Source organism: Thunnus albacares, chromosome 11 (genome assembly GCF_914725855.1).
Source record: "Thunnus albacares chromosome 11, fThuAlb1.1, whole genome shotgun sequence".
Taxonomy (NCBI): Eukaryota; Metazoa; Chordata; class Actinopteri; order Scombriformes; family Scombridae; genus Thunnus; species Thunnus albacares.
The window spans coordinates 6,848,289-6,875,283 of record NC_058116.1 but is presented as its reverse complement, the minus strand read 5'-3'; the positions used below and the strand labels follow the sequence as shown (position 1 = coordinate 6,875,283).

The 26,995-nt window shown below is 40.2% G+C and overlaps 3 protein-coding genes across 3 annotated transcripts in view; 2 read left to right on the top strand and 1 right to left on the bottom strand.

Moving 5' to 3' along the window:
- Nucleotides 1-2,516: 2,516 nt before the first annotated feature.
- On the top strand, nucleotides 2,517-16,525 carry LOC122992431 (glutamic acid-rich protein-like). Its single transcript, XM_044366222.1, has 22 exons — nucleotides 2,517-2,691; nucleotides 3,486-3,678; nucleotides 3,933-4,084; nucleotides 4,223-4,442; nucleotides 4,584-4,643; nucleotides 4,755-4,825; nucleotides 5,181-5,385; nucleotides 5,599-5,736; nucleotides 6,642-6,812; nucleotides 7,410-7,532; nucleotides 7,722-7,796; nucleotides 8,085-8,152; nucleotides 8,953-9,016; nucleotides 9,371-9,584; nucleotides 10,363-10,503; nucleotides 10,644-10,830; nucleotides 11,158-11,305; nucleotides 12,556-12,947; nucleotides 13,202-13,305; nucleotides 14,141-14,148; nucleotides 14,833-15,052; nucleotides 15,399-16,525. The coding sequence occupies exons 1-22, from the start codon at nucleotides 2,557-2,559 to the stop codon at nucleotides 15,571-15,573; spliced, it is 3,264 nt and encodes a 1,087-aa protein (XP_044222157.1). The 5' UTR covers nucleotides 2,517-2,556; the 3' UTR covers nucleotides 15,574-16,525.
- A 1,529-nt stretch (nucleotides 16,526-18,054) lies between these two features.
- On the top strand, nucleotides 18,055-25,632 carry si:ch211-67e16.4. Its single transcript, XM_044366070.1, has 10 exons — nucleotides 18,055-18,327; nucleotides 19,660-20,152; nucleotides 20,234-20,383; nucleotides 21,161-21,396; nucleotides 21,751-21,891; nucleotides 22,368-22,440; nucleotides 22,572-22,777; nucleotides 22,908-22,994; nucleotides 23,435-23,543; nucleotides 24,756-25,632. Exons 2-10 carry the CDS (start codon nucleotides 19,714-19,716, stop codon nucleotides 25,031-25,033), a joined length of 1,719 nt encoding a protein of 572 aa, XP_044222005.1. The 5' UTR covers nucleotides 18,055-18,327; nucleotides 19,660-19,713; the 3' UTR covers nucleotides 25,034-25,632.
- fer1l6 (fer-1 like family member 6) overlaps nucleotides 25,356-26,995 on the bottom strand; it is a 25,281-nt gene continuing 23,641 nt past the window's right edge. Inside the window, 1 exon segment of the mRNA XM_044366069.1 lies at nucleotides 25,356-26,357. Within this exon segment, the coding sequence (XP_044222004.1) occupies nucleotides 26,177-26,357 (181 nt within the window). The 3' untranslated portion in view covers nucleotides 25,356-26,176.

The following is a 26,995-nucleotide window of genomic DNA, read 5'->3' as shown; positions in this document are numbered from 1 at the left end:
TGAAAGGGTTGCATATATGCTGCTGTCTGTCGCAGAGGAGAAGACTCACTGTCATCTGTGCATCAAAGAGTAGTTCAGAGTGCCCAGCCTTCATGGAATCTCTGGGTGGGGTCCTGGACAGGGGACTTCCAGGGGACTTTGCCTATGGGAGACTATGCCTATCCAGTCTATACGTGATTTGAGTATCCTGGGGTCTTATCCATGAATGAAGGTAGGATTGACTATGAGGTAGATGGATTAGTTCAGCATTGGCAGTGAAGGTGAAATTCTCAATTTACTAGTCGATCTACATTTCAACCCTCATCTATGGTCATTAGCTTTGGGTAATAACTGACAGAATAAGATCATGGAAACAAGCAGCCAATCACAAGCTGCATCAGAAGTTCAAGTGGTCAAGTCAAGTCAAATGGTCGAATAGCTTTTGAAACCCTGTTCCCTCATACCTTTCCAATGTCAGCATTGGAGGCAGGGGCAGTGTCAAACAATTTCTGTAAGTTTTTGAAACCAACAAAACAACAAACATTCACAACCACATGCAACGATTGACGAGCTGTGCAGAGATGAGAAAGGAGCCAGGGTTTGAACTTCTCATTCAGGCTCAATTTATTCATTCTTTACACAGCTATTTCTATCACATTTCATATGCACAACCAATTGCAACACTATGAATGCCTTCCAGGAGAGACTGACTGAGAATGTGTGCCATTATCGCCATATTTAAATGGTATCTCATCTTCCCACTCTCAGCTGGTTTTTCACTCTGCCTTGAAGTGTGACTGTTTGGAAAAGCACTTTTGTCTTCTGACAAGGTCAGACAACACGTCATATGAACTAGTTCTTTTCAAGCATTACCCAGCCCTTAGGGACAGGTTGAGGAACCTGGAAATCTGAAAGGAAATCGGAGTAGAACTGCTGCTCCACTGAAAAGAGTCAGTTAAGGTGGATTAGCCACCTGATTAGGATGCATCCTGGAGGCCTCACTCTGGAGACTTTCCAAATATGCCCAACTGAAAGTCATTGTGCCAATGACCACAGACTTCATACAGGCTTGGTGTGTGTATAAGGTGTTCTCCTTACAAACTGAACCAAATTTAAAAGTCAGATTTTCAGTTGTGTGTGTGTGTGTGTGTGTGAGTGTGTGTGTTACAATCTATGTCACTGCAGCCACGGCAACAGAAACACAGAGTACCGACTCTGGACAGCCTAGCAACAAGGACTGAACACACACACACACTTGCGCACACATACAGACGGCGGCCTCTGTGAGAGAGACAGCAGGTATGTCCACTTTTTTGTCGTTTAATGCTTATTTCTACTATAAAACATAAAACAAATCAAAAATATGTGATCAACAAACACAGAAACTAAACATACAGACAGAAAAAAATCTACTTTCCTTACTTTCTGGTAACTCTCTCTTAGGAATATTTTCAGGGCTCTAATCCTGGACCTCATCACTGTTGGTTACTAACAATGTTTGTGAAGAATTGAAGCTTATTTGTTATACTAACTCAATACTCAATACTAAATAAGAGGATTAGCGAAACTGAAAGCTCAGTGATTCCTGACTGTCTTTGTAAGCCATGTGTTTTACTGTCAGTGCCCTTTATTCAAAAGTATGCAGCAGTTTTGCAAAAGTCATTTATGTCTTTCTTTCCATATGTCATCTGCTGTGATTTATATGTCCTTGTTCCATTAAATGCAATATTGTCCTTGTTATATTATGGGAAAAAAGTTGGATTTTTAAATCACTAGTGCACAGTAACATTTTTACCTTGGAATCTGTGGAATGACCTAATCAATCCTTATCCTCCTTGGCTCAGCAGTCCAGAGGGAAAAAAATCATGAAAGATTTGTCTCTGTCCCTGCTGAGTCGGGGATGCGGTCGTTTTATCTCATCCAACGGAACCACAGGGCATCATGATGAACGGCTGGATGTCTGCTTCACACCACAGGTACACATACAAATCTATAATAGTACACAATTTCTCATGATGGAATCAGTATATTAGCACTGAAATATACTTTAGTTAGATTAGTCAGATTATTTGTTTTTTGCTGGTTTACTGTCTTTGTCACGGACATCCATCAATGAACCAGTCCATGCATTCATTAATCAATCAACCATTTCATCCATTATATAATCAACATAATCCATCAATCGACCAATAGGATTACTACATCTGGAAATCCCAGGACTCAGTGCTGCGTCTGTCCAACAGTGGCCACCTGCTTGGGGCAGAAGAACCAACACTTCCAAAGACTTACAGCACTCGTAGGGGGCCACTTCTGCTGTACTCCCAGGTATGTGTGTGTGTGTGTGTTTGTGTGTGTGTTAGTGTGTGTGTGTGTGTGTGTGTGTGTGTCTAAACAAGTAGCTACAGATACCCTATATGTCATAAAGTAGCAGGGGAAACATAACCAGATACAGTTGACAAGCCAACTGCATAACTAACTAAAAACTTATATCTAACCAAGACTTTTGACAAACTGAAACCAAAAGTTATGCTTTCAAGCTGATTTACGACCGTCTTCTGTCTTGAGGACTTTGTTACTATGGAAACCAAGTGTGGGTCACAGGCTGGAGACAGAAAGAAGCGATTTGTTCGGCGGTACACGCAGGAAGTGGAACAGCAGTTGAGCACACTCAAGGAGCTAACAGCAGCCATTTTGAGCTACAGCAACAACCAGGTAGGTGGAACAGACTAGGATGAACTTCTTTAATGCTTTGCATGCATTTATACTGTATGCATGCATATTGTGTAGTGTATGTATAATGTAAATCTAGATTCTGTATTTATTGAAAGAAAGATTTTGTCTGTGCATATTTAATAATAATAATAATATAATAAAAATAATTTGTCATATAAAACAATCTACCAAGTTAAAATAAACATCAATTAATCAATATTTTTTATGTTAACGTTGAATTAAATGCATGTTGTATAATATAAAAGTAGTTGCTTACAACCATAGACCGGCAGCACATAATCACCCGACTCTGCAGCTCTACAGAGCTTTAAAGCCTCTTTTAGCTTGTTGCTTTGGTTTTTGACACATTTTTGTGTTTGTTGAGTCTCACCACTCTCATTGACCACATTTCCAGCAGCAGCAGGTAGCTGTTTTTAGCAAATAAGCTTTGATAAACCCACTGTACCATACCTGCCCAGCTTCAAAACAGCAGACAGAAAAGGTTAGCAACTAGCTGGTAAAGAAAGTTGAACAATTAGCAGCCGAAAGCCCACATATTTTACTCAGGAGTTAGTGGAGACCAAACCAGAACTAAATGAGAGTGAATATTGGACTTGCATTTGTCAGGTGGGATGATTGTTTGCTAAAACCTTCACCAACACTTTAGCCATAAAGACTTCATGATGGGATAATGAGCAAGGGCTGCCTGTCTGTTATCTTGTGTTGGAGTTCTTTTGCCCTCTGGTGGCCAACAGTTGGTTAATGCAGTTTCTGTCTCTCTCTCTCTGCTCCAGTTTACCTCTTCTCAATTTGCTCCATCCCTCTTACCTCCTCTTCACCTCCCTGCACCTCCAAACCTTCATTGTCCCACTACTCTGCCATTTCGCACCACACAAAAACAACTCAGTCAAGAGTTGCTAGTCCAGTTGGACCCACAGTGGCTTCCAGCAGAGAGAAAAACTGAACAACTGGAAAATCAACCTGGAGGTAAAAAAGATGGACAGATGAATTGATACATGAACAGATTAGGGTTGAGATTAAAGGTCCAAAACAGAAAATTCCCCTTGAAAATTCATGAAGTCTGAGTCAAGTGGCTTTTGTTTACAAGTCCTGCTTTGCTTTTTTCTGAAACAAAACTAAGTAAGTACAAGAATACAACAAAGTCAACAACAATACAACAAAAGCTTCCAGAAATCAACCTAGTATGGTTGTACGTACCCTAAAATTAAGTTTCTCTGCAGATAAAAAGGAGGAGCACAGCAGCAAGAGGAGAATCAGGCTGGATCTGTTCCTTCAGATACCCAGTGTCTCCAGGACTCCAACACCACAGATGGAACCCCAGCTCTGGGTACACCATGTAGCAATGACCCCTGAAGAACCAGAGGAACCTCAGGTAACACACTAATGACACAAGTTACCGTCTAAAGACTTTTGTTCATGTTGTTTTTATCTTTGGAAATTTATGAGGATTGTGTATCTTTTACAGCAATCATATTTTTGATGTTACTAATGTCTTTTCTACCACATACAGACATACTTAGACCTGAATCTGCAACATAGTGAAAGTTCGCAGCATAGTGAAATAAATCACCACAGTATGGGTACAGGAGGAGAGATCCATCATCCAAACATGAATGATGTCCGTGATGCAGTAGATGATCGAGGCTGTTCCACTCAGAGAGACAATGGAACAACCAGTATTAAAGGCAACTATGAAAGATCAGTAACAAGGAACAGACATGGGAGGATAGGTGTGTGTGTGGTAACATAAATTGGTGACTTAAAACCAGCGGATTAATTGAAAATCTATCCTTGTGTGTATGTCTGTGTGCTCATCTTACTTATTAGCATATTAGCTAAAAGCTCCATTTTTCTGACTCTCTCCTCTCTAGTCCAACTATATGGAACAGAGCAGCCATCACACACAGAGCCTGGAGCAAATAGTACCTCAGGTATCGGCCTAGTAGCAGCAGCGGCACCCCCAGAAAATGAATACAAACAAACCCATTCCCTCCTCTAAATGTTGATAACCCTGATGATCTGGTGCCCTATCACACACACAGGCCTGCTCCTTCCTCCTCTGAGAGTGGGATCTTCAGTCTGTCATGGACCCTGCTGGGAGAACACAGACAGGGTAAGTGGGTGTAAAGGTTTCCCAAATAGAAAGTTTTATAAGATCTGGCAACCTTTTCTGCTCTATTTTCAAAACTGGGCAAATCCACATTAATGTTTTGTGATCAATGGAGTCATCCCAATCACATGAATGAGTTGAATTGTTTTTTCATTCAGTGCTGTTTCTGCTTGAATGCTGTCTAAGACAGCAGCTTCAACAACAGTTACTGTCAGGCCAGAGTATCAGTGTTGTTCAATTTCCTGACAAGTTGAAACACACTAACTGAAACAATGACTGAAATCCTAATTTCCCTCCTGTGGCATCATCTGAAAGAAAAACTTCTAAATAGCAGACATGCCTCTATTGAACGTTTCAGCCAAGATGGGACGGCCCCAGCAGTGATGAACACCATGTCCAGCGTCTGCCTCCCATAGCAGAGAGCCTTACTGTTGCTCCCAGATGGGCAATCCAGGCTCAAACCCAGTCAGATGCCCAAACACAAGCAGAATCTCAAGAAAATCAGAGCAGACTCCATCAACAGCCTCTGTTGCTTCCACTGCTGCTTCCTATGAAAAAAGATGGTAAGAAAGATGCACACAGAAGAAGACTACACACACACTGACTCAGGTGAAGGGCATATATGTATTTTCTTTTCAACTCATTCAACTCATGACACTGAGGAACACTGAGCACAAAAACCAGACTTGGCATGTGTCCTATGTGGGTTTGTTATTGCCAATGTATTGATTGTTATTGCTGATTGAAAATCTCACCCTTCTCCATCTGTATTTCAGAAGAAATAACTTATCAAAAGAGAGGAGGGAGAGAAAAAACAGACAGACAATACTGTAAACAAGAGACAGGGCAGTTGGGAAGAGGAGGAAGGCTACACTCTGAGAAAGGCTCTATGATTCTGCTGGAGCCAGGGGAAGGTACTGTACATTCATATATGCATAAATTGATGCAGAAATAAATTCATATATACATAAATTGGGTCAGATAGATGGATCTATGAGAAGTCCATTGTCCTCAATAAATGTATTTGTATATTTTTTCGAATGCAGGAACCTTTTTGATTTATTATCCTAAACTTCTCTTACTTTTTTCTACAAGGCTCATACAAGTTTTCCAAGTGGGATTCAGCAAAACCTCATAACCGCTTACATTTGTTGTAAATTGTTTGTTTCAACTTGATGAATTCCACCAGTACTGAGGAGGTGCAAGTTTATGAAAAATTATTTTCATTTGTGAACTATGGCACCAAAAAGCAAGACAAGGAATTTCACAATCAGGTCATGATCAGCAGAAGAAATTCGTGTGAGGTTTGGATGCAAACCTAGCTATTGTGTGTATCCTTGAGGTCTAAAAAACATGTTGAATACATTTCCTTCATTCTTTTGCAAACCTGATTCTTCTTGCTGCATTTCTTGCCACATTAAAGTCACCTGCAATACACATTTACTGGAATGTGCATCACAGCACTCATATGCTCGTCAGTGCATCACCGTGTACATGCACAAGAACAAGAAAAATGGGAACTCTTTAAAAATTGCTCCATAGCACTAATAGTGGTAAAAAAAAAAACTCTACAAGGTACCTTAGAACCTTAGTAAAGTAAGATTTTAGTTTTTTAATGTTGTTATGATGTTATTAATTTTCTTACCCTTTTGTTTTTTCACGTCCTTTAAGACAATGCATGTAAAGCACAAACTCTGCTACTGAGCCACATCCTTATTATTACATCCTTATTAATATATATATTTTCTACAAAGGTATATCCATTATGTCCCTTATGCTCATCATTCTGTGTTCTGTTTTTCTACGTCCTCTTCTCCAGAGCCTCCTCCTCCAGTAGGAGTATTGGGTTGCGTTGCTGGACGGAGAGGCCCAGGCCGGCAGAGCTCTCTAGCCTTCTTACAGAACCGACTACTTGACCTCCAGGATCCCTGTGAATCCACTGATGCTAACAGAGGCATGGTTAGGGGCATTCTACCACTGGAGCTGAGAGGTGTGGGCAGCTACTCCACTGAGAGAAAACATGACACTCAGAGTTAACTTAGAGATTGACTGTAGCCACTGTAGCCACTGTATGAATTTAATGCAAACTCACATGGAAAAGGTATGTGAATCCCAATGTTATCTGGACTCTCGGTTTCTGTTTAACTCTTGTAATCTTGTGAATCATAGAACTGTCATGAGGACACTGTCTCTCTGTCTTCAACTCTCCCTTCAACCTCAGATTCAACTTCCCCAAGACCCCTGCCGTTCTCCAAACCTACCATTGTCTCCCTGTTGTGTTGGGTTGTGTTGTGTCAAGTGTGTTCCTGCCCTTCCATATCACCTGCTCACCTGCTTCAATGGCCTGCATTAGAGTTATCACAGTAGTTTTTTTTTACACAGCAACAACATAAACCTTATCTTTTAATAGTTAATTTAAAAAAAAAGTCACAGCTTGCAATTTGTCACAGATGCATATATGTTGACTCAACTTCTCCACCCAGCTTACCTCCCTTTTTTGACATACAGTAAATATAATTACAAAAGTCAAATACATGAGTCAAAAGGGTCCATGTTTCTGCTTGTCAGAGTAATTGTGTATTGTCAGATTTGCAGAACGGAAGATCTGTTGGCAGCCTGATTCTGGGTCCTGATGGGGAAATCATTCAACTGTCACTGTATGACAACAACCAGGACTCATCTCAGGGTGATGATGACAAACAGGAGCAAGGTATGCTCATCAAGTTTTAACTTGATGTTTAAACTTCCATCTTCACGACATCTAAAATCTACACACTTCACCTGCTGGAGTCTTTCAGTTTGTTAAGAAGAGGTTCTAGACTGTAAATAATATTTGAATACAACATTAGAGCATGGCACATTCTCACACAATGACTCACTCTGTCTGTCTGTCTCTCAGCTCTCCAGGTTTTGTCTGCAGAAGGAGAGAAGTTACCCTGGGTCATTCTGCTGCAGCCTGAACATACACACACAGGTCAGCACACACACACACACACACACACACACACACACACACACACACACACACACACACACATACACACACACACACACACACACACACACACACACACACACACATACACACACACACACACACATACACACAAATTCTAAAAAGTGTTTCAATTGTGTTTTTCAGTTGTGTGTCTCACATGTGTTTGATGGAATTCTTCTACTTTAATTGGGGATGCAAGAGAAAAGTCTCTTCCACTGAAGTCAGTAAATACCATGTATTTGCTTTAATATGTTCTTCGTGCAGAGGGAGAGGTGGAGATGAACACAGATGTTCCTGCTGGTGACACTCAGCACTATCAGTCAATACATAAGGTGAGTTGGTATTTTTTGACAGAATCACACCTTAAAAAGGTTTAGCAATCCAAGCAAGCCCAAAGACTGGTCATATCAATAAGTGATCTGAACATGTCTCGTCAGCTTATATTCACTGTTTCTGTTTTTGTGATTTTGCCCCTCTGCAATCTCCCAGAGAACAGGATGTCAGATATCTGTTGGTCAGTTTGCAGCAGGGGAGCGTACCCGTCCATACATTTTAAATTAAATACAACAGCTTTTATTTGACAGAAAAACGACAATTAACTAATTTGCAAACTAAGCTAAGTGGGTCAACAGGATTTCAATAAAGGGGGTCATATTGCAAATTGAAAATTACCCTCAGCATGTCTCAAATTCATAACAAATGCTATAAAGTATATTGTCGCCATCCTGAAAAAAACATGAATCTCCAAAGTGTCAACTGCTGGCACACATTTTTGAAACAATTCAATGGATTTTGAAGGAAGAATTTTCTCTTAAGAGCACATTTTATCCTTGGTTTTCACTAGAAGATGTAAATGTTGATGATAATGTATGATTTTGTTTCAACGAGAAGCTGATGTCTGTAATGTCATCTATCATCTATTTCTTGCTTTGCAATCATGATGATTGATTCTGATCATTATTTATCAGTTACCTCTCTGTAGATAACAGTTTGCAGAATGTGCTGATTTTCAGTGCAATCTGATGGAGCCAAGCAAAACTCTAATAATAAGAATATATAGAAACTAAGCATCCCTTCTGTCTATACAATATGTCACTATTTGTTGAACTATCTGACTCTGTTCTCCAACCAGCGCTTAGATCTTCACAGATCTACAGAGACTGATGCAGGATCAACCAGCAGACACACTCTCCCAGGTAAACTCTGCATCCACTGCACATTTACTATGGTTGGACTTGCTGTCTTTGTACCGATATTGTTCGGGATATGAGTCACTACCTTTTGTGGTGCAGTAAAGTTTATTTAAACCAGAGCCATTGCACACAGTTATTTTAATGTAAAACAATTATTTTCGTATCATAAATTCTTAACCTTATGATACTGTAATCACTTCATCAAATACAGAACTGATTATAAAAGACATTACCTAGACAGTTGAAGAAATTTACAAGCATTTTGAATATTCATCATTTGTTTTAACTTCATACTATAAATCATTTCAGTTTAGTAAAACAGTCAATATAATTCAAATTTTATCTTTGTTGCTCCAGTGGCTGAGAACAAGAAAAAAACAAAGTGTACAGAGGCAGTGGTGGGAACACAGAAGGAAAAAAAAGATAGTAAAAAAAATGTGAGGATGCCTTCACTGAGGGAACTGGTGAGGGAGCCAAGAGGAGGCAACGCTGAGGCAGAGGAGGAGGAGGAAGAGGAACAGCTGTATAGTACTGGACAGACTGACCACTTGTCTGGATCACACCAGCCAGGGTTGGTGTAATTCACTTTTAACTTGATACCTTTATGTTAATTGTGAGCTGAAGATGTGTAAATGTATACTAAATCTGTCTGATTTCCCAGAAAAGCTAGAAGGATGCTTCAAGGTATCAGTAGAGTGTAGAGACTCAAAAATGTTCTAAGAACCAATGGCTTTGTCAGTGATCACACAAGATTTCTGACATAATTTTTGTTCTCAAAGACAGAGAATTGAGGTGAGGATCTTCTTTTGCACTTAAGATAACCATCTCATTTTGTAAACAGCTGCTTTTATGTAGGACTTTACAATTTGCCTCTTATTCACCCATTCAAACACACTCACACACTGATGAGATACCATGCAAGCTGCTGGCCTGACCAAAGACACTGACAGGAAGCGCTGTGGACTGAACCGCCAACCCTGTCATTAGACCAAAACTCTTTACTCAAGAATTCAGTTAATCATATCAATCAAAGCAAACACTGTAATTTGGATGTTCCTATCTTCACAATGTGGACATTTACAGATGTCTGCACATGTGGATCAATCTTAAGTTGAAAAAGTACATTATTATAAAATTATTTTACTTCTTTGAATTGGACATGTTCCATCATATTTTTTGATAAGATGGATTTTGCAAATCAACGCAATACCACTGTTGACAACATCAGCTGTGATATTTTTAGAGATGTCGGGGCTGATCAGGGTATATTTTAATGGATTGTTATTGGTTTCAATGACACAGAAATTGACTCACATTTGAAACATTTGGAGTTTTTCCTGTCTGTACAGGGAGAAGCTGCTGTATAAAGGTAGTGCATGCTCCAGCCGGCAGAGCATCAACCTAAATGAAGCAACAACAGAGGATGCTGTGGAGGGATGGAAGAGGAGCACCAAGAGGAACAACACTGGGGAAACTGCAATAACCACAGGGTGAACTGGGAATGCACACAGACTCTGATGAGATTAAAACACAACTTAAATAGCTCTTTGTAAGATTTTCTGATGTTTTAACTAACAATAACAGACTGCACACATAATCACACTGACACCCATGTCCTCTATTTATTTAGGAAAAGGGAGATGAAAACTGGGAGCACAGAAGCAGATGGACAGAAGGAATTGAAGAAGAGGAGAGGAGGAAAATGGCAGAGACAGAAGACAGGGAGTGATGCTCAACCAATCAGGAGCCAAAAGCAAGAGGAGAGGACCAAGATGGAAGCGGTAGAGACTCAGGACCATTCTGCTCTCCCCTCTCTGGTGAGGACTGATTGATTTACTGACTGATTCATGCTGTGTAATGCAGTGGTAACTGTGGCCGCTGTGGTCTGCTCAGTTTCAGCAGAGCATGATGGGATTACTGCAGTTTCTTAAGTACATTCTCAAATTTTATGGACTGGAAAAAGAAATACCACTAAAAATAATACTTATAAACATATATGAAGTATATAAAATATCTCTAAATGTTGTGAATGTTTTAAATATACACTGAAATACCTGTAACTATCTAAAGAAATGCATAAAATTAGATGCCATTCAGGTTAACTACTTTTCTGTCAATCACCAGCTGCAGTCACTGTCTTTCAGAAAAAGAAGATGAGAGACAGGGAAGGAGAGAGAGGAAAAGTGAAGACAAATGAGGAGAGAGACGGTCGAGGAGAACTGACGAAGCGAAAGGGAGAGTCTACTGGAAGGAGAAGGAGAGCGAGGTTGAAACATAAAGAGTTAGTTGTTGGTAAGACATTGCATGTAATCTGAGGACATTTGTTTGTAACTGTCACCTAACAACTGTGACCTGAAATTCTCTCATATGGTAATGTTGTGATACTGCATAAGTTTATTGATGTTACAGAGTATCCATGCAACACCAATGCATTTAGAAATATGATACATAGAAGCAAGATGAGAAGCATCAAATCAAATCCTAACAAAGGCAAGGCCAGTGAACGCTGCTTTGTAGGTGGTATCAAGAATACATTTATGATATAAAAGTATTGTAGATGTCTATAAGAATTTCTTAAGATGTCTAGAATGTAAGATGTCGTAGAATTTTCTGTCGTAGACAGAAAGAGTGGTCCAGACCTGTCGTACAAGTCAAACACTTGTTTGACTAAATAATTATAATTCCTTTATCTGAATGAATTTGGATGAATTAAGGCAAATTTTAATGCAATATTGTGTTCACCATATTATCATCATGGCTGCCAATTTTATTTTTTTATTGGCATATTTCAATAAAGCAACTTCTAGATTTCATCAGTTGTTGAAAACTCGTCTCACACTGACAGCTGCCTCAGGATCTTTCTGTGGGTCTCTCTCCAGTATCATCTACTGTTGCAGCTGACAGTGTAACATCACCTACTGTAAGGTTATAACATTCTCTTGTCTAATATCTCTGACTGTCACATGCCTTGACTGCCTCCAATCATCAACCGCTTTGCTTTTTAGCATCTAACTCCATGTCAAACCATTCCCTCTTTATTTCTGTTGCTGTACAGCGCTGCTGTGATGACATGCCAATTCACATTTTTCAATTGTTTTGGGTCTCCTACTACTGACACTGCTAAACTTGTTATGTTTTTGTCTGTTGATTTCCAACAGCAAGACTCCTTATTACTCTCAGCTAACATTTTTGTGAATGAAACGGAGGGGAGCACGTCACCTTATATGATGTTGATTATGCTAATGATCAAATCTCACAAAGGCGCACCCACTCATGAACAGGTGGCATTCATCATGTTGAAATCAGCAATTTATGTAAAATTTGTCCAGCTGAGAGGGTTTGATGAATCTGGCTTGGAACACTTGTATGAGTAACCTCACTGAAAACAAGTAAGAGAAGTTTAGTATAAGAAAAATGTTCTCGTTGGGTTCTTGTTGGGGTAGGCCCATTGTTTCAACCGGTTCTACCCCAACTCAACCTATCAGAATAGTGTTTTTTTTTTACTATACTTTCCTTTCATTTTAATTTTCCTTTCCTCACAGGAAGACCTGAGGACATCCTGGAGAAAGAAGAGTTGGAGCTCAATCAGGAAATGGAAGAAGAGTCTCACCTAAAATCCACTAGAAGCTCCTTTGCTACACAAAGACAAAATGAAACTAATAGAAATTCAAAGGAAGATGCAGACCATCTTTCCACAGATGACAACCTCACAAATGCAGACAAACACAGCAGCGTCCGATCAGCGAGTTCATGCAGGTCCACTGTTGTATCTCAGTTCCAACAAAGGAGCTCACAAAGGTCCGACGTGTCTTCCTGTGAGGGGGCGGTACCTGCCAGTACCAACGGTCTCGCTTCCTCTCGTAGTCGCTTGTCATCATGCTCAACTGTCATGATAAAGGAGGAACAGCTGATGTTGAACCCAGTAAAGCCTGAGGTTGGTAGGAAGCACATGTATACAGCACTAACCCTAACCCTAACCCTTTTTTATGTTTGACTTTCACACACTGTTTGAATGATAATTTAACATAAATTATCAATGTAATTATTACATTCTTATTGCTAATGTTATAATTATAATACCACCTAATTACCTCTGTCCACTTCTTCTTATTACATTAATTAAATATCCAAACAGGTTAAAAAGAGTATCTGCATTCTATACTGAGTCCATGTCTATGTGTGTTTCAGTCCTCCAGGGCCAGAAGGAGACGGGAGGCGGAGGAGGCTGCAGCCCTGCGTCTGGCCCAGCGAGCAGAGAGACGGAGGCAGGAGGTGGAGAGAAAGAGGAAGGAGCGGGAGGAGGAGGAGAGGAAACAGCAGGAGAGGGAGCGGACAGAGGACAAGATGAAGAGCGAGCTAGAGGAGGAGAGGAGGATGAGATCTGAGGAGCTCAGGTCTTAATTTATCTCTAAAGGCACAAAATTATTCAAATAAAGATGAACTCAGTAAAACAAAAATGTGGAGATATAGCAATAAACAATTAGACATATTAAAGCCACAGAAGACATTACACAACCTGAGTAGTAAACAAATCCTCGTCAGTTCATTGTTATTTTAAAGGTTTGTATTTGGGGCATGTTTGCATGATTGTTACTATAACTGGTAATTACATGTTAACTGCTGCCATCATTAATTGTGCAGTTTCCAAATTCCTGTGTGTAACTTCTACACTGTCACTTCATTACTGTCCAACCTCAACCTTAGACTGAAGAGGCTGGCGGAGGAGGAGGAGAAGAGGAGGCGTGAGGAGGAGGAGCAGGAGAGAGCGAGGCGGGAGCAAGCGGAAAGAGAGAGAGAGAGGAGGAGGCAGGAGGAGAGGAGGCGGCAGAAGGAGCGACTCCAGCGGATGAGAGAGGAGGAGGAACAGAGACGGAAAGGTGGGAATGAGAGGAGGAGTAAAAGAAAGAGGAAGTGAAGAACAAAGCAAAGGGAAGATAGGTAGGAGAGGAGTTACAAAGAGGCAATTAGTTGCTTCATGAAGACAGTCAGAATAAGCTATAGCGATTTCAACACTACTTATTATATTACATATTCTTGATCTAGTTTCCCATATTTTTAATACTGACTATCTGTCAGTACCTGTCTAATCCTTTCATTAATGTAGCATTTTGTTTTATGTCAATGAAGAGAGGAATGTCAGTGTGAATTTGCTGTCCAAGATCATTTGGACAACCTCTCTTCATCTTAAACATGATCACAATACTGAAGCAGTAACAGCAGTAATTTAGAGGCCTAATGCACCTGAGAGGCACATTGCACTTGATTAATGTTCAAGCCACTGTGTGATTTCATTATGTGCTTTTACTGATAAATGCTGACATCACATTTGAACTTTGATGGCCCACTTCTGGAAAATGTTGATGTCAAGTTAGGGCTGAAACTAACGATTATTTTCATTATCGATTATTTTCTCGATTAATCAATTAGTTGTTTGGTTCTATAAAATGTCAGAAAATGGTGAAACATGTCGATCACATCTTCAAATGTCTTGTTTTGTCACATCCAACAGATTCAGTTTACTGTCATAGATGACTAAAGAAACCAGAAAATATTCAAATTTGAGTAAATGGAGTCAGAGAATTTGGACTTTTTTTTCTTAAAAAAATATTCCAAGCAATTAATCGATTATCAAAATAGCTGGCGATTAATTTAATAGTTGACAACTGATCAAATAATCGACTAACTGTTGCAGCTTCTGATCAATTTTGATGTCACATTGCAATTTTGATTTCTTGTGAGGTCACAGCTGCACTTTTGATTATACTGGTGGTGATTTCATTATTATTAAACTACTACATTAAACTACATTTCCCCTCTAGTTGAACTGGAGCGTTTGCGCCTGGAGGAGGAGAAGAGGCAGGAGGAGGAGTCCAAGAGATTACAGGAGATGGATGAGAGTGAGAGGATTGAGTACCTCCGCAGGAAGGAGCAGGAGGAGGAGGAAAGGAGGAATAAAGAGGAGGAGCGCAAAAGGAGAGAAGAGGAGGCCGCTTTGTGGGCTGCAGAGGAGTCCAGGCTGCAGGCGGAGCTACTCACCAGGTATGTGTGTGTGTCTGTCTTTGTAACATTGGCGCTATAACATTTAGGTGTCTGTGCCAGTTACAACAGCACAGAAGGGAATTAGAGAGGTAAGTCTGTCAACAGCGGATCATCATACAGAAAAACTGGAATAAGATAGACTAATAGTCTAAAAAGATTAAACCTGGAACAAGGGCGAAGCATAGACAGCTGTATTTATGAAAGAAGAAGAGTATCTGTTCCATCAGGTTGATAATTGAAAGACCAGCTGAAATATGTCCTGTGTGGTGACTAGAGTGTTAGACTTAAGTTAAAATAATTGTCCACTCTCTAACTCTGTCTCTCTTTTACTCTGTCCTCCCTGCAGGCAAATGGCGCTTTTGCAGCAGCAGTTGGCCTTTAAAAGGGGTCTACTGTTGGAGGCTGGGGGTTTGGAAAAAACTCAGGGTATCTCCAGACCGTGGATATACTCTTATTTCACTTTGTTACAGCTACTGGGTCTAAATCCCACTAAAGCAGAGACCACAACCCCTGACCTTTAACCTCCATTTGTGACCATGATGGACAACTGGGAAAATAATTTTTGTTTGATGAAATGGGTCATTTCTTTTTGAAGTGATTTTCAGTGATGGGAGACTAATGGGATGGAAAAATATCTTCTCCATGTGTCAAATATATATAGGCTACTACCTACTTTTTTAAAATTTCTTTTGTTTCTATAAAAGACAGTACAAAAGTTTTAAACCATGTTCCTTTTGTATTATTTTCTGTAGATTTACAGAACATAATTATTTCTGTAGATTTACAGAAAATAATACAGTTTATATGAATCTCTTCAAATTCCTCTCTGAGTCAGTGAGAAAGGAAATACAGAAAGTAGCCCTTTGGATTAGCCATTGTAACTAGGCAGGCTAACTGCATAGGGATCTACATCTGGGACAACTTAATTGCATAGACAGCTGACCATTTGGTCAAGCCGAGGGAGGGAAAAACCCCTCCAAGGAATTAACCCTGGATCTAAAGAGCTGGTTATGACTTTAGGCTGGATGGCAGAACTCCCGTCATCTCCTGTGATGAGACAAGAGTGAGACCAGCAAAGATATTGAACTTCCCCCTCAAGACATCCTTTAATGGTTCAAAAATAGCTCCAAGATGAAAGTTGTAGTGATGTCCAAGATGTTACCTGGCAGTCACCTGGACGTCCTCTCTTGGTGTTCTAGCAACATCAATGAATAAAAGCTTAAACAAATGTGTTGATTTGTTTTGAGTGTAATAGGATTTTGAATATATCATGTGACAACTTTGCCAACTTATGCTCAACTTCTAGCAGGGGAACACAAATGACCAGCACAGTAAGGCACAATCAAGATGTAGCTGATTTACACATAGTCATTTGTCATTTGGGACCAATCAATTGCAATTGCATAATGGAAAAGAATCTAAACATTCAAGTGTCTAAAACTTGTGCACAGTACTGTAGCAGTGTGTGCTAAGGAATATGATAAAGCAATTAAGTCTTGAAATAAAGTTTTTAAAATGTTAAAAAGGAATAACAGTTTTCAGAATCTTATTGAATATAAAACAAGAACTTTTGGAGGAAATTTTGTGATTCAGTGGGATGGATAGTAACACAGAAAGCAGCAGCTCAACTAAACTTTAGTCCAACAGTACCATTGCCAGCAATATAACCTTGGATACTTACGGATGCCACAGTACATTTTACATTATTAGAAAAGAAGGACAAGGATAGGGAGTTTATTTATAATTCACATACCATACAGGCATATATTGATAGTTATCACAGTTATGTCCAGATCTACAAAGATGCATCAAAAGGTTTAGTTAATAAAATAGGAGTAGCATTTATTGTTTCTGTGTTTCATCTCATTTTACACAGGAAAAAATGCTTGCAATATTGTTAGCAATGCGGTGGATAGAGGATACAAGACCATTGAGAGCAAACATTTGTTCTGATTCAAGCTCATCACTAGCCAGTTTACAGTGCAGTAATTCAGACAGCAGACCAGACATTTTGATAGAAGTACAACAAACATACAGAATTCAAATGATGGGTCTTACAGTAATATCTTTATGGGTACTGGAACATATTGGTTTACCTTGCAAGGCAGCTGGATTCACGAGATCACAAGATCATGCAAGAAACCATCTTGTTTGGCTCAAGTTATGTGCTGCTTGTGTCCGAACCACCGGTGGTTCGTACCAATCAGTGTCGCGAATCCAGCAGCCTCACGCGGTAAGATGGTGATGGACAGATGAATAATCCAATCACTTGCCTAGTATTCTTTGAAAGTGCCCTTTTCCAAACAGTTTCCATGGACAATTTCTCAGATGGGTCTGTGTAAAAAACCATCTGGTGTGTCAGGTTACATATTGGTATCGAAGGAAATGAAATGACAGGTGAGGTTGCAAAGGAGGCCACAAAAAGTAATCACATTGATTTGGCAGTTAGCTTCAGCAAGACAGAAATCAAGAGCATTATTAAGCAGAGATTGAAGGAAAGGTGGCAAAAGCAATGGGAGGAAGAGAAGAAAGGACGATGGTTTTACAGTGTTAAAGGGAAAGTGGGAGAATCGAAGTGTGCAGGACGGAACAGAGGAGATAAGACAATAATATCAAGATGACTTAGATTTGGGCACACCGGACTAAACAATACACTATTCAATATAGGTAAACATAATCCAGGCAAATGTGACTACTGTGGCAAGAAGAAACAATAGAGCATGTTATGTTACACTGTCAGAAATATGAGGCAGAAAGAAGGCATCTGAAAGATGATCAGAAAGATAGAAATACAGTTTGATCTAATATATATATTCTACAGAAGAACTCAAGAAATGAGTGTTATCGAATCCTATTTCAGTATCTTAGATTTACTAATTTGATCGAGAAGATATTAGGTTTTTTTTTAATGAATATTATAAATACTAAACATTCTGATCCACAGGCTATACCAGTTGGTGGCGGTAATGCGCCAATCCGTTGCTTGGCAACGGCCAATAAACCTCAAAGAAGAAGAACAAGAGGCGGAAGAGGCTGCGAAGAAGCCTCTAGGTTCAGCGTCGTATCCATCGTTATGATGGCAAAACTTACACTATTATTGAGTTTTATTACCGAATTGATGCGAATAGAAGCACATTCTGCGAATTAATTGTCTTCGTGTCAAGTTACGTGAGGGAAAATTAGGCATAACGACGAGTTTTGTTTTGCTTCGTGAAGCTGCAGTGCAAGGAAGGAAACCCTCCGGTTGAACAGTTTATCAGTTACAAACATAAACAGTAAGTTGACTGTTTTCTCATTAATCTGAAAGTTGACTTTAATAGGCATAATTCCACACACTCAAGCTGTCCAGTATTGAAACCTTGGACAGATAGTAATGTGCTCCTAACTAGCTACCCGGGACTGTGAGAGTAGAGACTGAAAAGCTGTGGGAAGCTAGCTCCAGTTATTGTCTCTCTCTCTCTCAGAGGTCAGTTTCTCACACAATCAAACAGTGATGTTTGCCTCGTAAAAACAGTTAACGTTACCGCTGTTTGACTGTATTTTCTGAATCCTCAAAGACTCTTTTAACTATCTGGATGGAAAATATTGTGCTCACTGCTTGATTAAAAACTCGTATATCTGCCACATTTACAGTCTTTTTTAGCATCAGATTCCCTCTTTGTGGTTCCTCAGACAGTGTTTCCCTGTTGAGCTGCGGTGGAAGTATAGTAACAAAAGGAGGAACTTTGGCACTAAAAAGACAAACTGAAAGTTATCTACTTGATTTGACTCATTTGAACGGCTGAAGCTTCATATTAGCCTCAGATAAACTTCTAAATACATTTTTGCACAGAGGGACAACTGTGGATTTTGATCCTTATCACTTACATTGTCAGTGTATTGTGAAGGGGTATTCTAATGGTCAGTATGAACAGGAGGAATGATTATGTTGATTATTTTTATTTGGGCACCTGACTGATTTAAGACAGGCCTGAAAAATTGTAACCTGTCCTTTTTAAAGGTGGCTCCCTTCCATTTATTGTCCCAGTAAACCATGCCACTGTTTAAGTACACACAATACCAGAGCCCACATAAATACAATACAGCCATCATTAATGTTATTGATTCCACCAGGGCTTTTCCTGTTTTGATAAGTCAAACTTTCTGCTGTGAAAAAGATCTATTGCTACTCTTTTTTTTTCTATCCAGGTAGCAGGTGGACTGCCACAGAGACACTCGTAAATAATGTTTTTGTTGTTTTGACATTGGAGATTTGAGAGCTTGCTGCTACCGTGTAATGCAAGAAATGATCAAATTCACGTGATCCTTTTCACTCACCCTCTCTGTTTGTGTTTCTTAATTTGATTTCCTTTTTCCTTTTTCCAACTCTTAATCCTAAATGTCTCATCGTCCTTGAATGCACCACAGAGGAAAGTTTTCCAAACAGTCTCTGCTCACAACTGCTTTACCACATAATAATGTAACTTCAACAGAAATTAATTATTCAGTGTAAATTATTTCACCAGGTGTCACAATATGTTTACTTGTTACTGTGTAGAGAGTTGGATTTGGTGACATAGTTGCAGGTAAAGAGCTAAAGCTCTTCTAAACTGTAATTTTGCATCCAGGTAAAACTTTGAAGAACCACCTCCAGCTATCTTGGGGTCAAAGGTCACTTTAAAATGGATGTCAGCATTGCCGTGTCGCTAATTCGCGGCCAGATGGGCGCCGTGGTGGAGCGGGCAGTGAACGGAGCAGTGGAGACGGTGCTGGCTGAGATGCTTAAAGTAGTAGGAATCAAATTTGAGGAGCTGAAAGCTCAAGTGGCGCTGATGAAGAGGGACATGAACGCGCTGCAGAGGGAGAAATCCTTAAAAGAGAAGGAGAACGACAATATCCGTGCCAAGCTGCGATACACCGAGCTGAAGTTGAAGTACTACAGGCAGGGAGTGGAGGAGGAGCTGCAGCAGAGAGCCTCTACATCCACTCTGGTCCGCATCCACCAGTCCAGCTTCCCCCAACCACAGACAGGTGGAGCATGTGTCTCGTCCACCGAGGCCTCGCCATCATGCTCAACTCAGACCAGAGCTGCTGAAGGACAACATGGAAAAAGCAACCAAGGTAATGACCACTGGAATGACTGACACCTACTGGACCTTCTGCTCTGAAGAGTCTAACTTCTCCCTGTGTTTGTATTCCCAGAAAGCATCTCTCCACAGGGTGTCGGCAGGCGAACCATCAGAGTGCGCGGTCAGTCAGACATGAGAGCAGCCAACTGTGACCCATCAGACCTTGTGCTTCCTGTCTCACTCTCTGTGAGCACAGTAACAGAATCTCTGGACAACAATACAGGTACAGAGCTGAGAGGGATCAGTCCGTGTTGGAGTGTAGTGAGTGCTGCAGGTTTTCTTGTATTTGTTCTCTCCGCACTGTTCTTTTATTATCCTCTCTGCTGGCCTCATCACATTAGATCTGAAAGCTCTGGTGGTAGCCTAAGGTAGACCAAAATGTTGTGTTTGCACAGGAAAGATGTTAGCTTGGTGAACATAATATGTTACATACCTGGTTTCGATGATTGTATCTCTCACAAGTTTGATAATTAAATCTGAGATGTCCACTGTAAGCTGTCAATAGCTTCTGCCTCAAAAATTCACTACTGGTGAGGCGCTAGTCACCAACAACTGAATGCTGATTGCTCATTAATTATTGGTTACGTTTGTGGCTCACCGAACCACAGCAAGCGTGTTTCAGCAGCAATGATATTGAGGATAACATTGAGGCTTTTCTCGAACCAAATTAGAGGTAGACCAATAAATCAGATGACTGGATATCAAGGATATTGACTTATTGCAGGTTTTGTATTGTTATGAGTGTACACGTTGGCAGAAGTGCTGAGGATATTTTTGAGGAAATTTAAAAAGCAAGTCGTCATTTAATCTTTTGTCAGCTAGAGAGCACTGACAGGTTTATTTTTCAACTAAAAAGAAAGAAAGAAGGGTTATTGTTACATGTTTGTGTAAAATAATGACTAATGGATGATATATAATTATCAGGGTTTTTTTTAACTCTTACATGAAGAATGGAACATCCCAGATAAATGAGACTGAACACCTGCTTGTGTGTCTTCAGGTTTCTCTTGTACCACAGAGCAAGACGTTGCTCCAAGAGAGAACGAAGAGCAGGAGGACGACTGCGAATGGACTTTCACTGTACAGCCACACACAGAGGGAATGGATGCTGTCATGGACCCTCCTCCTGTCCAGGCTTTGACTCTTGAGCCAGAGCAGCAGTCAGCCGCTGGCTCGCTGTCCCCAGATGGTTCCACCCAGGCTGACAGCTCCATGCTGCCCTTCTCCACTCCACAGGTGACACACACAGACACACAGTCACTCAAAGAAAGTGGCCCTAGCTTCAGAAAGTGAGACAGAAATGTAACTAGGTCCGACCTAGGAAGATTGCCGTTGTGACTTTTACATAAAAGTGACCAGGAAGCTTTTTCAGACACGAGACCAACCTGTTAGTTCGTCTGTACCTGTGTGTAGATATATGCAGGGTACATCAACGGACAACAGAGAGCATAATGACACAAAAAAGTCAAAGTCCAAAGTTGACCTGGAGATATATGGAAAGTTGTTTGTCACGTGTTTGGACAGCCTCTATGTCTAGTAGAGGACGCGCATCAATGTAGGTACATCTCTATGTTTACTGTTGAAATGCAGGTGAAGCAGGAGGCTCAGCAGCAGGAGGAAGAGGAGGAGGAGGTCATCTGTATCAAGGAGGAGCCAGAGGAAGAGCAGGAGGTGACGGCCACCCTGCTGTTTGACTGCCAGGTGCAGCACGGTCACCTGCCAGAGTCAGAGGTGAGGCTAGAGCTGAATATCAAATCTAAGAATGCTCAACGAAATCCACACTCGAGTTCTCACGGAGAGTTTTTCTTTCCAGGTTGTTTAGAAGAAAACAAAGTGCTCAGCAACAGTAAAACAGAGTGTATCTGCAAAGTTTCAGACAGACTGTGTGCTGATAGTTTTTGTTTTGGATTTCATCAATGCTCAACATCAGGTTTTAGTGTCAACTCCTCAAGAAAAAGTGATGGTGACTACTTTCTACAGCAACCATTTTGTACCTGCATCCAACAATCAAACAGGATCAAATCTGTCAGTGATTCAGGACAGAATGAGCTCTGATTAAGGAGACAAGGGTATTCTTGGAAACTAAATTAACTTGAGGAAGTGAAGATGAGGCAGGTTAAGGGAATAACTCGTGATGTCCCAGAGACAGTGGAAGAGAATCTGAAGGTGATAGTCTTTTATTTTAATGCTTTTTCTTGTTCATCCAGGCTCAAAGGTCAGGACTTCAGGCAAGCCAGAGAAATCACACTACAGCCTTCAGCTCAGATGGACCGAGCTCCTGTGAGTAGATTAGCATCTGTGCTAGTAGTGATCACTGTTACAATGATTGTTATGTAGATCAGCAACTTTAATCTGTGCTTCATTTAATATGTCAGTAAGACCTTGAAACATTAAACTGTGTTCACTCTCAGATCTGATGCCTCAGCCGGTGACCTCCCTGCCCTCAGTTGCAGCCTTGCCACCGGGCGTACCTCCTCGTCAGGTGGTGCGTCCATGGAATAAAGACCTTAGCCTGTACGAGGAATACAAACTGCGCAGGAACGAGCTTCGCCGGCGAAGCCTCAACAGACGCAGAGAGCTGGAGAAAACTCTGCCTCAGCCGCTGCTGGCAGACCTGGTTAGTCCTGACCTCAGAAATATTCTACATATTCTAATGTGTAAAAGAGTTAAAATGTTGAAGAGATTAAAGGGACATTTTTTAATCAAATTATCTTCTTGTGGTGACATGTAATTATGTTGTTTTGAAGGTAAGAGAGCGTCGAGAAAAGACCAGACTGAGGGTGGCCAGATGGAGGGCAAAGAGGAAACTCCAGGCCTGTCTGAACCAGGCTCAGGTCAGTAATGACTCCGCCACTGCATATGTGTTACTAATAGGAGCACATGAACTTGAGTAAGACAATGGTTCTGTCCCCTACACAAGGAGGTGTCCTATTTAGACAGCATTTCCATGTGGGAAGAAGCTGCTTTTGGCTGTTGTTAAAGGAAACCTTTAGGGATTTATTGTAGTTTTATTTTTTGTGAAAATGTGCACTATTCATATGAGAGCAGTGATACTATAATGGATCCTACTTAACATTTCATGCTCAGTACATTACCTAATTACACAGTATCCAGTACGTGGTTTACTTTTTAATAATTAACAAGAAAGCTGCTATTTACAGTAAGTAGGACTCACTGTGTGTTTTCCCAGTTACATACTGTAACAATTACATAGAAGGAATCGTACGTCCCAATAGGAAGAAGACTGTACTTCTATACTTTTTCTCATTGCTAGGCTCAAGGTGGAGCTGCAGGTCTTTCCCAAACTGGCTTTCCCATCAGCAGTCAGCATCAGCATCAGCATCAGCATCAGCACCAGCAGCAGCAGCTCAGAGTGCCTTGTGGTAAGATGAGACACCTTACTTCTATTTGTTTCTATTTGTTTCTTCAACACTTTAGCAACATACGGTACTTCTCAGTTCTTTAGGCCTGTTCATCACAATAGGATTATACCGTTCATGGGTGTGCACTTCAGACCCATTCAGACGGGATTAGTGTTACAGGGGTAGGTGGAGAATAAAATATTCACCTTTCTCCTCAGTAATTTAACTCATTGTTCCAGACGTGCTTTTAACCATCGGGAAAATACAGGATATGGTCTGTAATAGACATGGACATTCAGCAGGACAAAGCCAAAACCCTCCTCAGGGGGGCGCAGGAGAGTTGAAAATGAGGCAAAGGTACTGCATGAGGTGAAACACAGTCACAAATCATACTCCTTCTCCAAGTCATTACTCAGTAAAATCTCAATACAAAGACATTAAACACATATTGTACATTCAGTGTGACTTACACCTCCCAAGGATATCATTTTCTATGATGTCCATCACCGATAAACCTCCATAAATCCCCTTAAAAATCATAGAAAAAAGACCATTAAGAACTCGCCTAAGAATCATCACATTTTTCAGTTTTCTTCAGTAACCCAGTGATAGTTGTCACGCTTTTAATGGCGTTAATTTGCCAAAATGTAAACAAATTTAGGCTAAAAATGGGCTTCAAATGACAATAGCAGTGCCCACCTGTAGCTGACATTACAGCGGCCTATCTGATGTCTTGCTCTCCTAATGGTTTAATTTTTACCTGTTGTCATATCGGTTCCCAAACAGATCTATATGTTGGTGTTAGCGTGTTTCCATCTGTCAGATTAGCAAAATCATTTTTGTAGTAGGACAAGCAGGACAAAGGGAAGGTCATCTCATCTTTGAAAATTACAGGGGAGGGATGAAAAATTATGCACAACTGGACAAAAATCACAAACCAGGGAAGAGAGAGAAAGAAATAAATCCTGTCTGAATAGAGGTAATGACTACATATGCTGAAATGGTTAGTAACTGTGGAGGGATGCTTACAATGAGCGCTAAATCTTTTAACATACATATAGCATGTGAGTATTGTATTATTGTATTAAGATAGACTCCATTATAACACTATACAGAAAATTTGTCTTTATATTTGTAGGACACATAGCCATTCAAGTTGAATTAATCTTCTCTCACATGCTAGTAATCATTTGCTCCTTTTTTTAACCAATGAAATGGTTTCTTGTGTTTCAGCGTCCACCTCCAGTAGTCAGCAGAGACAGAGCTCACTGTCTCAGTCTAACAGCTTCCTCAACAACATGTCAGCAGTAAACAGCATCTCTGCACCTCTCCCCTTCATTAACCCCCCTTCCTCCTCCTCCTCCTCCTCCGCCTCTCTGCTCCTGAGAGGCCCCAACATGACTGCACGTGCCAATCAGCATGCTGTGACATCATCATCCTCCTGCTCCTACCCTCAGGTCAGCATATCGCAGCAGAGTATCTCTCTGACAGATACAGATATCTTGCAGTGAGATGATTCAGATGAATGAGCCGAGAAAGATTTGACATTGTTTGTCAAGTATGTTGATATTCAGGTGGCGTCAGCACCTACCTGCAGAATGTAGCAAGTCCTCGATCGGTGATGCAAACATCTTCGTGTTGCCATCCAGAGTAGCTTAATGAAACACGTCCTTGAAACTTTGGTCCAATTTTGCTTACTTTACACTGAACTTCTATTCCCGGAAGGAAAAGAAAACATCTTAATAACAATATGATCTTTCTTTGTAAGTTAATATATAAAAATAACAATGTGTTTTGACAAACAACACAAAATAAGGACCTGCACATCCAAACTGCATTCATGTCTTTACTGAGTACAGATAACAATGTGGTGGATCTTCATCAGGTCAAACTATAAGCACCTTATTCCCACTCATATATACTGACAAGAAATTAGAGCACCTCATGTTGATCACTGTGTATTTGCTGTTACCTGCTCATAATAAATTTTTTATCCTCAATTTACATCAGTTACACTTAACATTAGTATCAGTTGACCTAAACAGGCTCTGTAAACTCTTATACAAATTGTAATGCATTCAAATATTCAAATAAAAACACTTCAACAACACTCAAAGACAATTGTGTATCAACTAATTCTCCTGTATACAGAAAATAAATGTATAAATTATTTGTGTCTGTCTTTGGGTGGTGAAATGAGTATATACTGTAGAGTACCTCCCCCATACATGTTGAACATGGATTAAATGTGCCACAGAGACAACTGATCATTACATTTTCTAATGTTTATGTGTCTCTTTTCATTATTGGACATCAGGGTCTTCCAGTGTGTGGCAGTGCACTTAGTTGTGGAGCTGAAATGTGTACAAGATAAACTCCTCTGCTTGGGCCTTATTAGGACACATAGAGACATCATTTGAGAGGTATCATAAAAGTTTTTTTACTAGGAACATGTCAAGACTTCTAACAAGAACAAGAACATCTGTGGACATTTACCAGATAAAAATGAGAAGCCTGAAACTATTCAGCTAAAAGAAGCGTTGCATGAAACTTTTTAACAATGGTTCTTTAAGGGGGGGATTACATAATCTTAAAGTCATTCATATTTTCAACAGATGTGTAGATTAATAGTGTGAACATTGCCTAGGTGTGTGTTATCCATTGATTATCTTCTGAGAGATTGCTCCTGGCAGTGTGTAGAACAGCAAGGCGAGGAACAACACCGTGATGAGCAGGACCAGGGCGATGATGATGTACTTCTTGTAGCTTCGCCACACCAGATGGAAGAAACACTTGAATGGGTTGACAAACCATGAGAAGGAGGTGTCTGGACGACTGTGGGAGGGGGACAGAGAGAGAAAGTGTTTGGGTGACTGAAACAAGACTTCAGAATGTTAAGTTTCCTCAGCAGGGTTTTGTTCCGAGTTTTGAAAGTGTGCAAAGACGGCAACTAAATTACCAGAAGAACATGTCAGAGATGTAGTGTGTGGTCACTGAGCCCAGCTGTTGAGGGTCAGTAAGTCATAAACTCTGTGTAAATAAGAGTCCAGCACATGAAATAATATATTGTTTTCCTTATTTCACATCTGGTAAATCAGCTAAAAAACAAGATGTTTACAAAAACATCAACCAAAACTAAAATAACATTGCATTCAGGCTACAAAACCAACTGTTTCTCTAGAGGTCTTTCAATAGAATTAAATGAATACAGCACTAAAGTGAAACAAGAACTTTGAGGTTCTGTCCCAGATGTTTAAAAACCTTGTTCAGTATCAAACTTACATTTTCTAATGCAAATTAATAAAAATCCAGGCTTGGAACCATAGCCTTACTCAACAGTATGCTGTGTGGTTTACTGGTTGCGTGTTTACTTAAACATCATCCGTCCTGGCTGGGAAAAATTCATGGGAGCTGTAGTTTTTTGTGTGCAAACAAATGAATTGTTAACATTATGAAGTGCAACAGTAAATGGT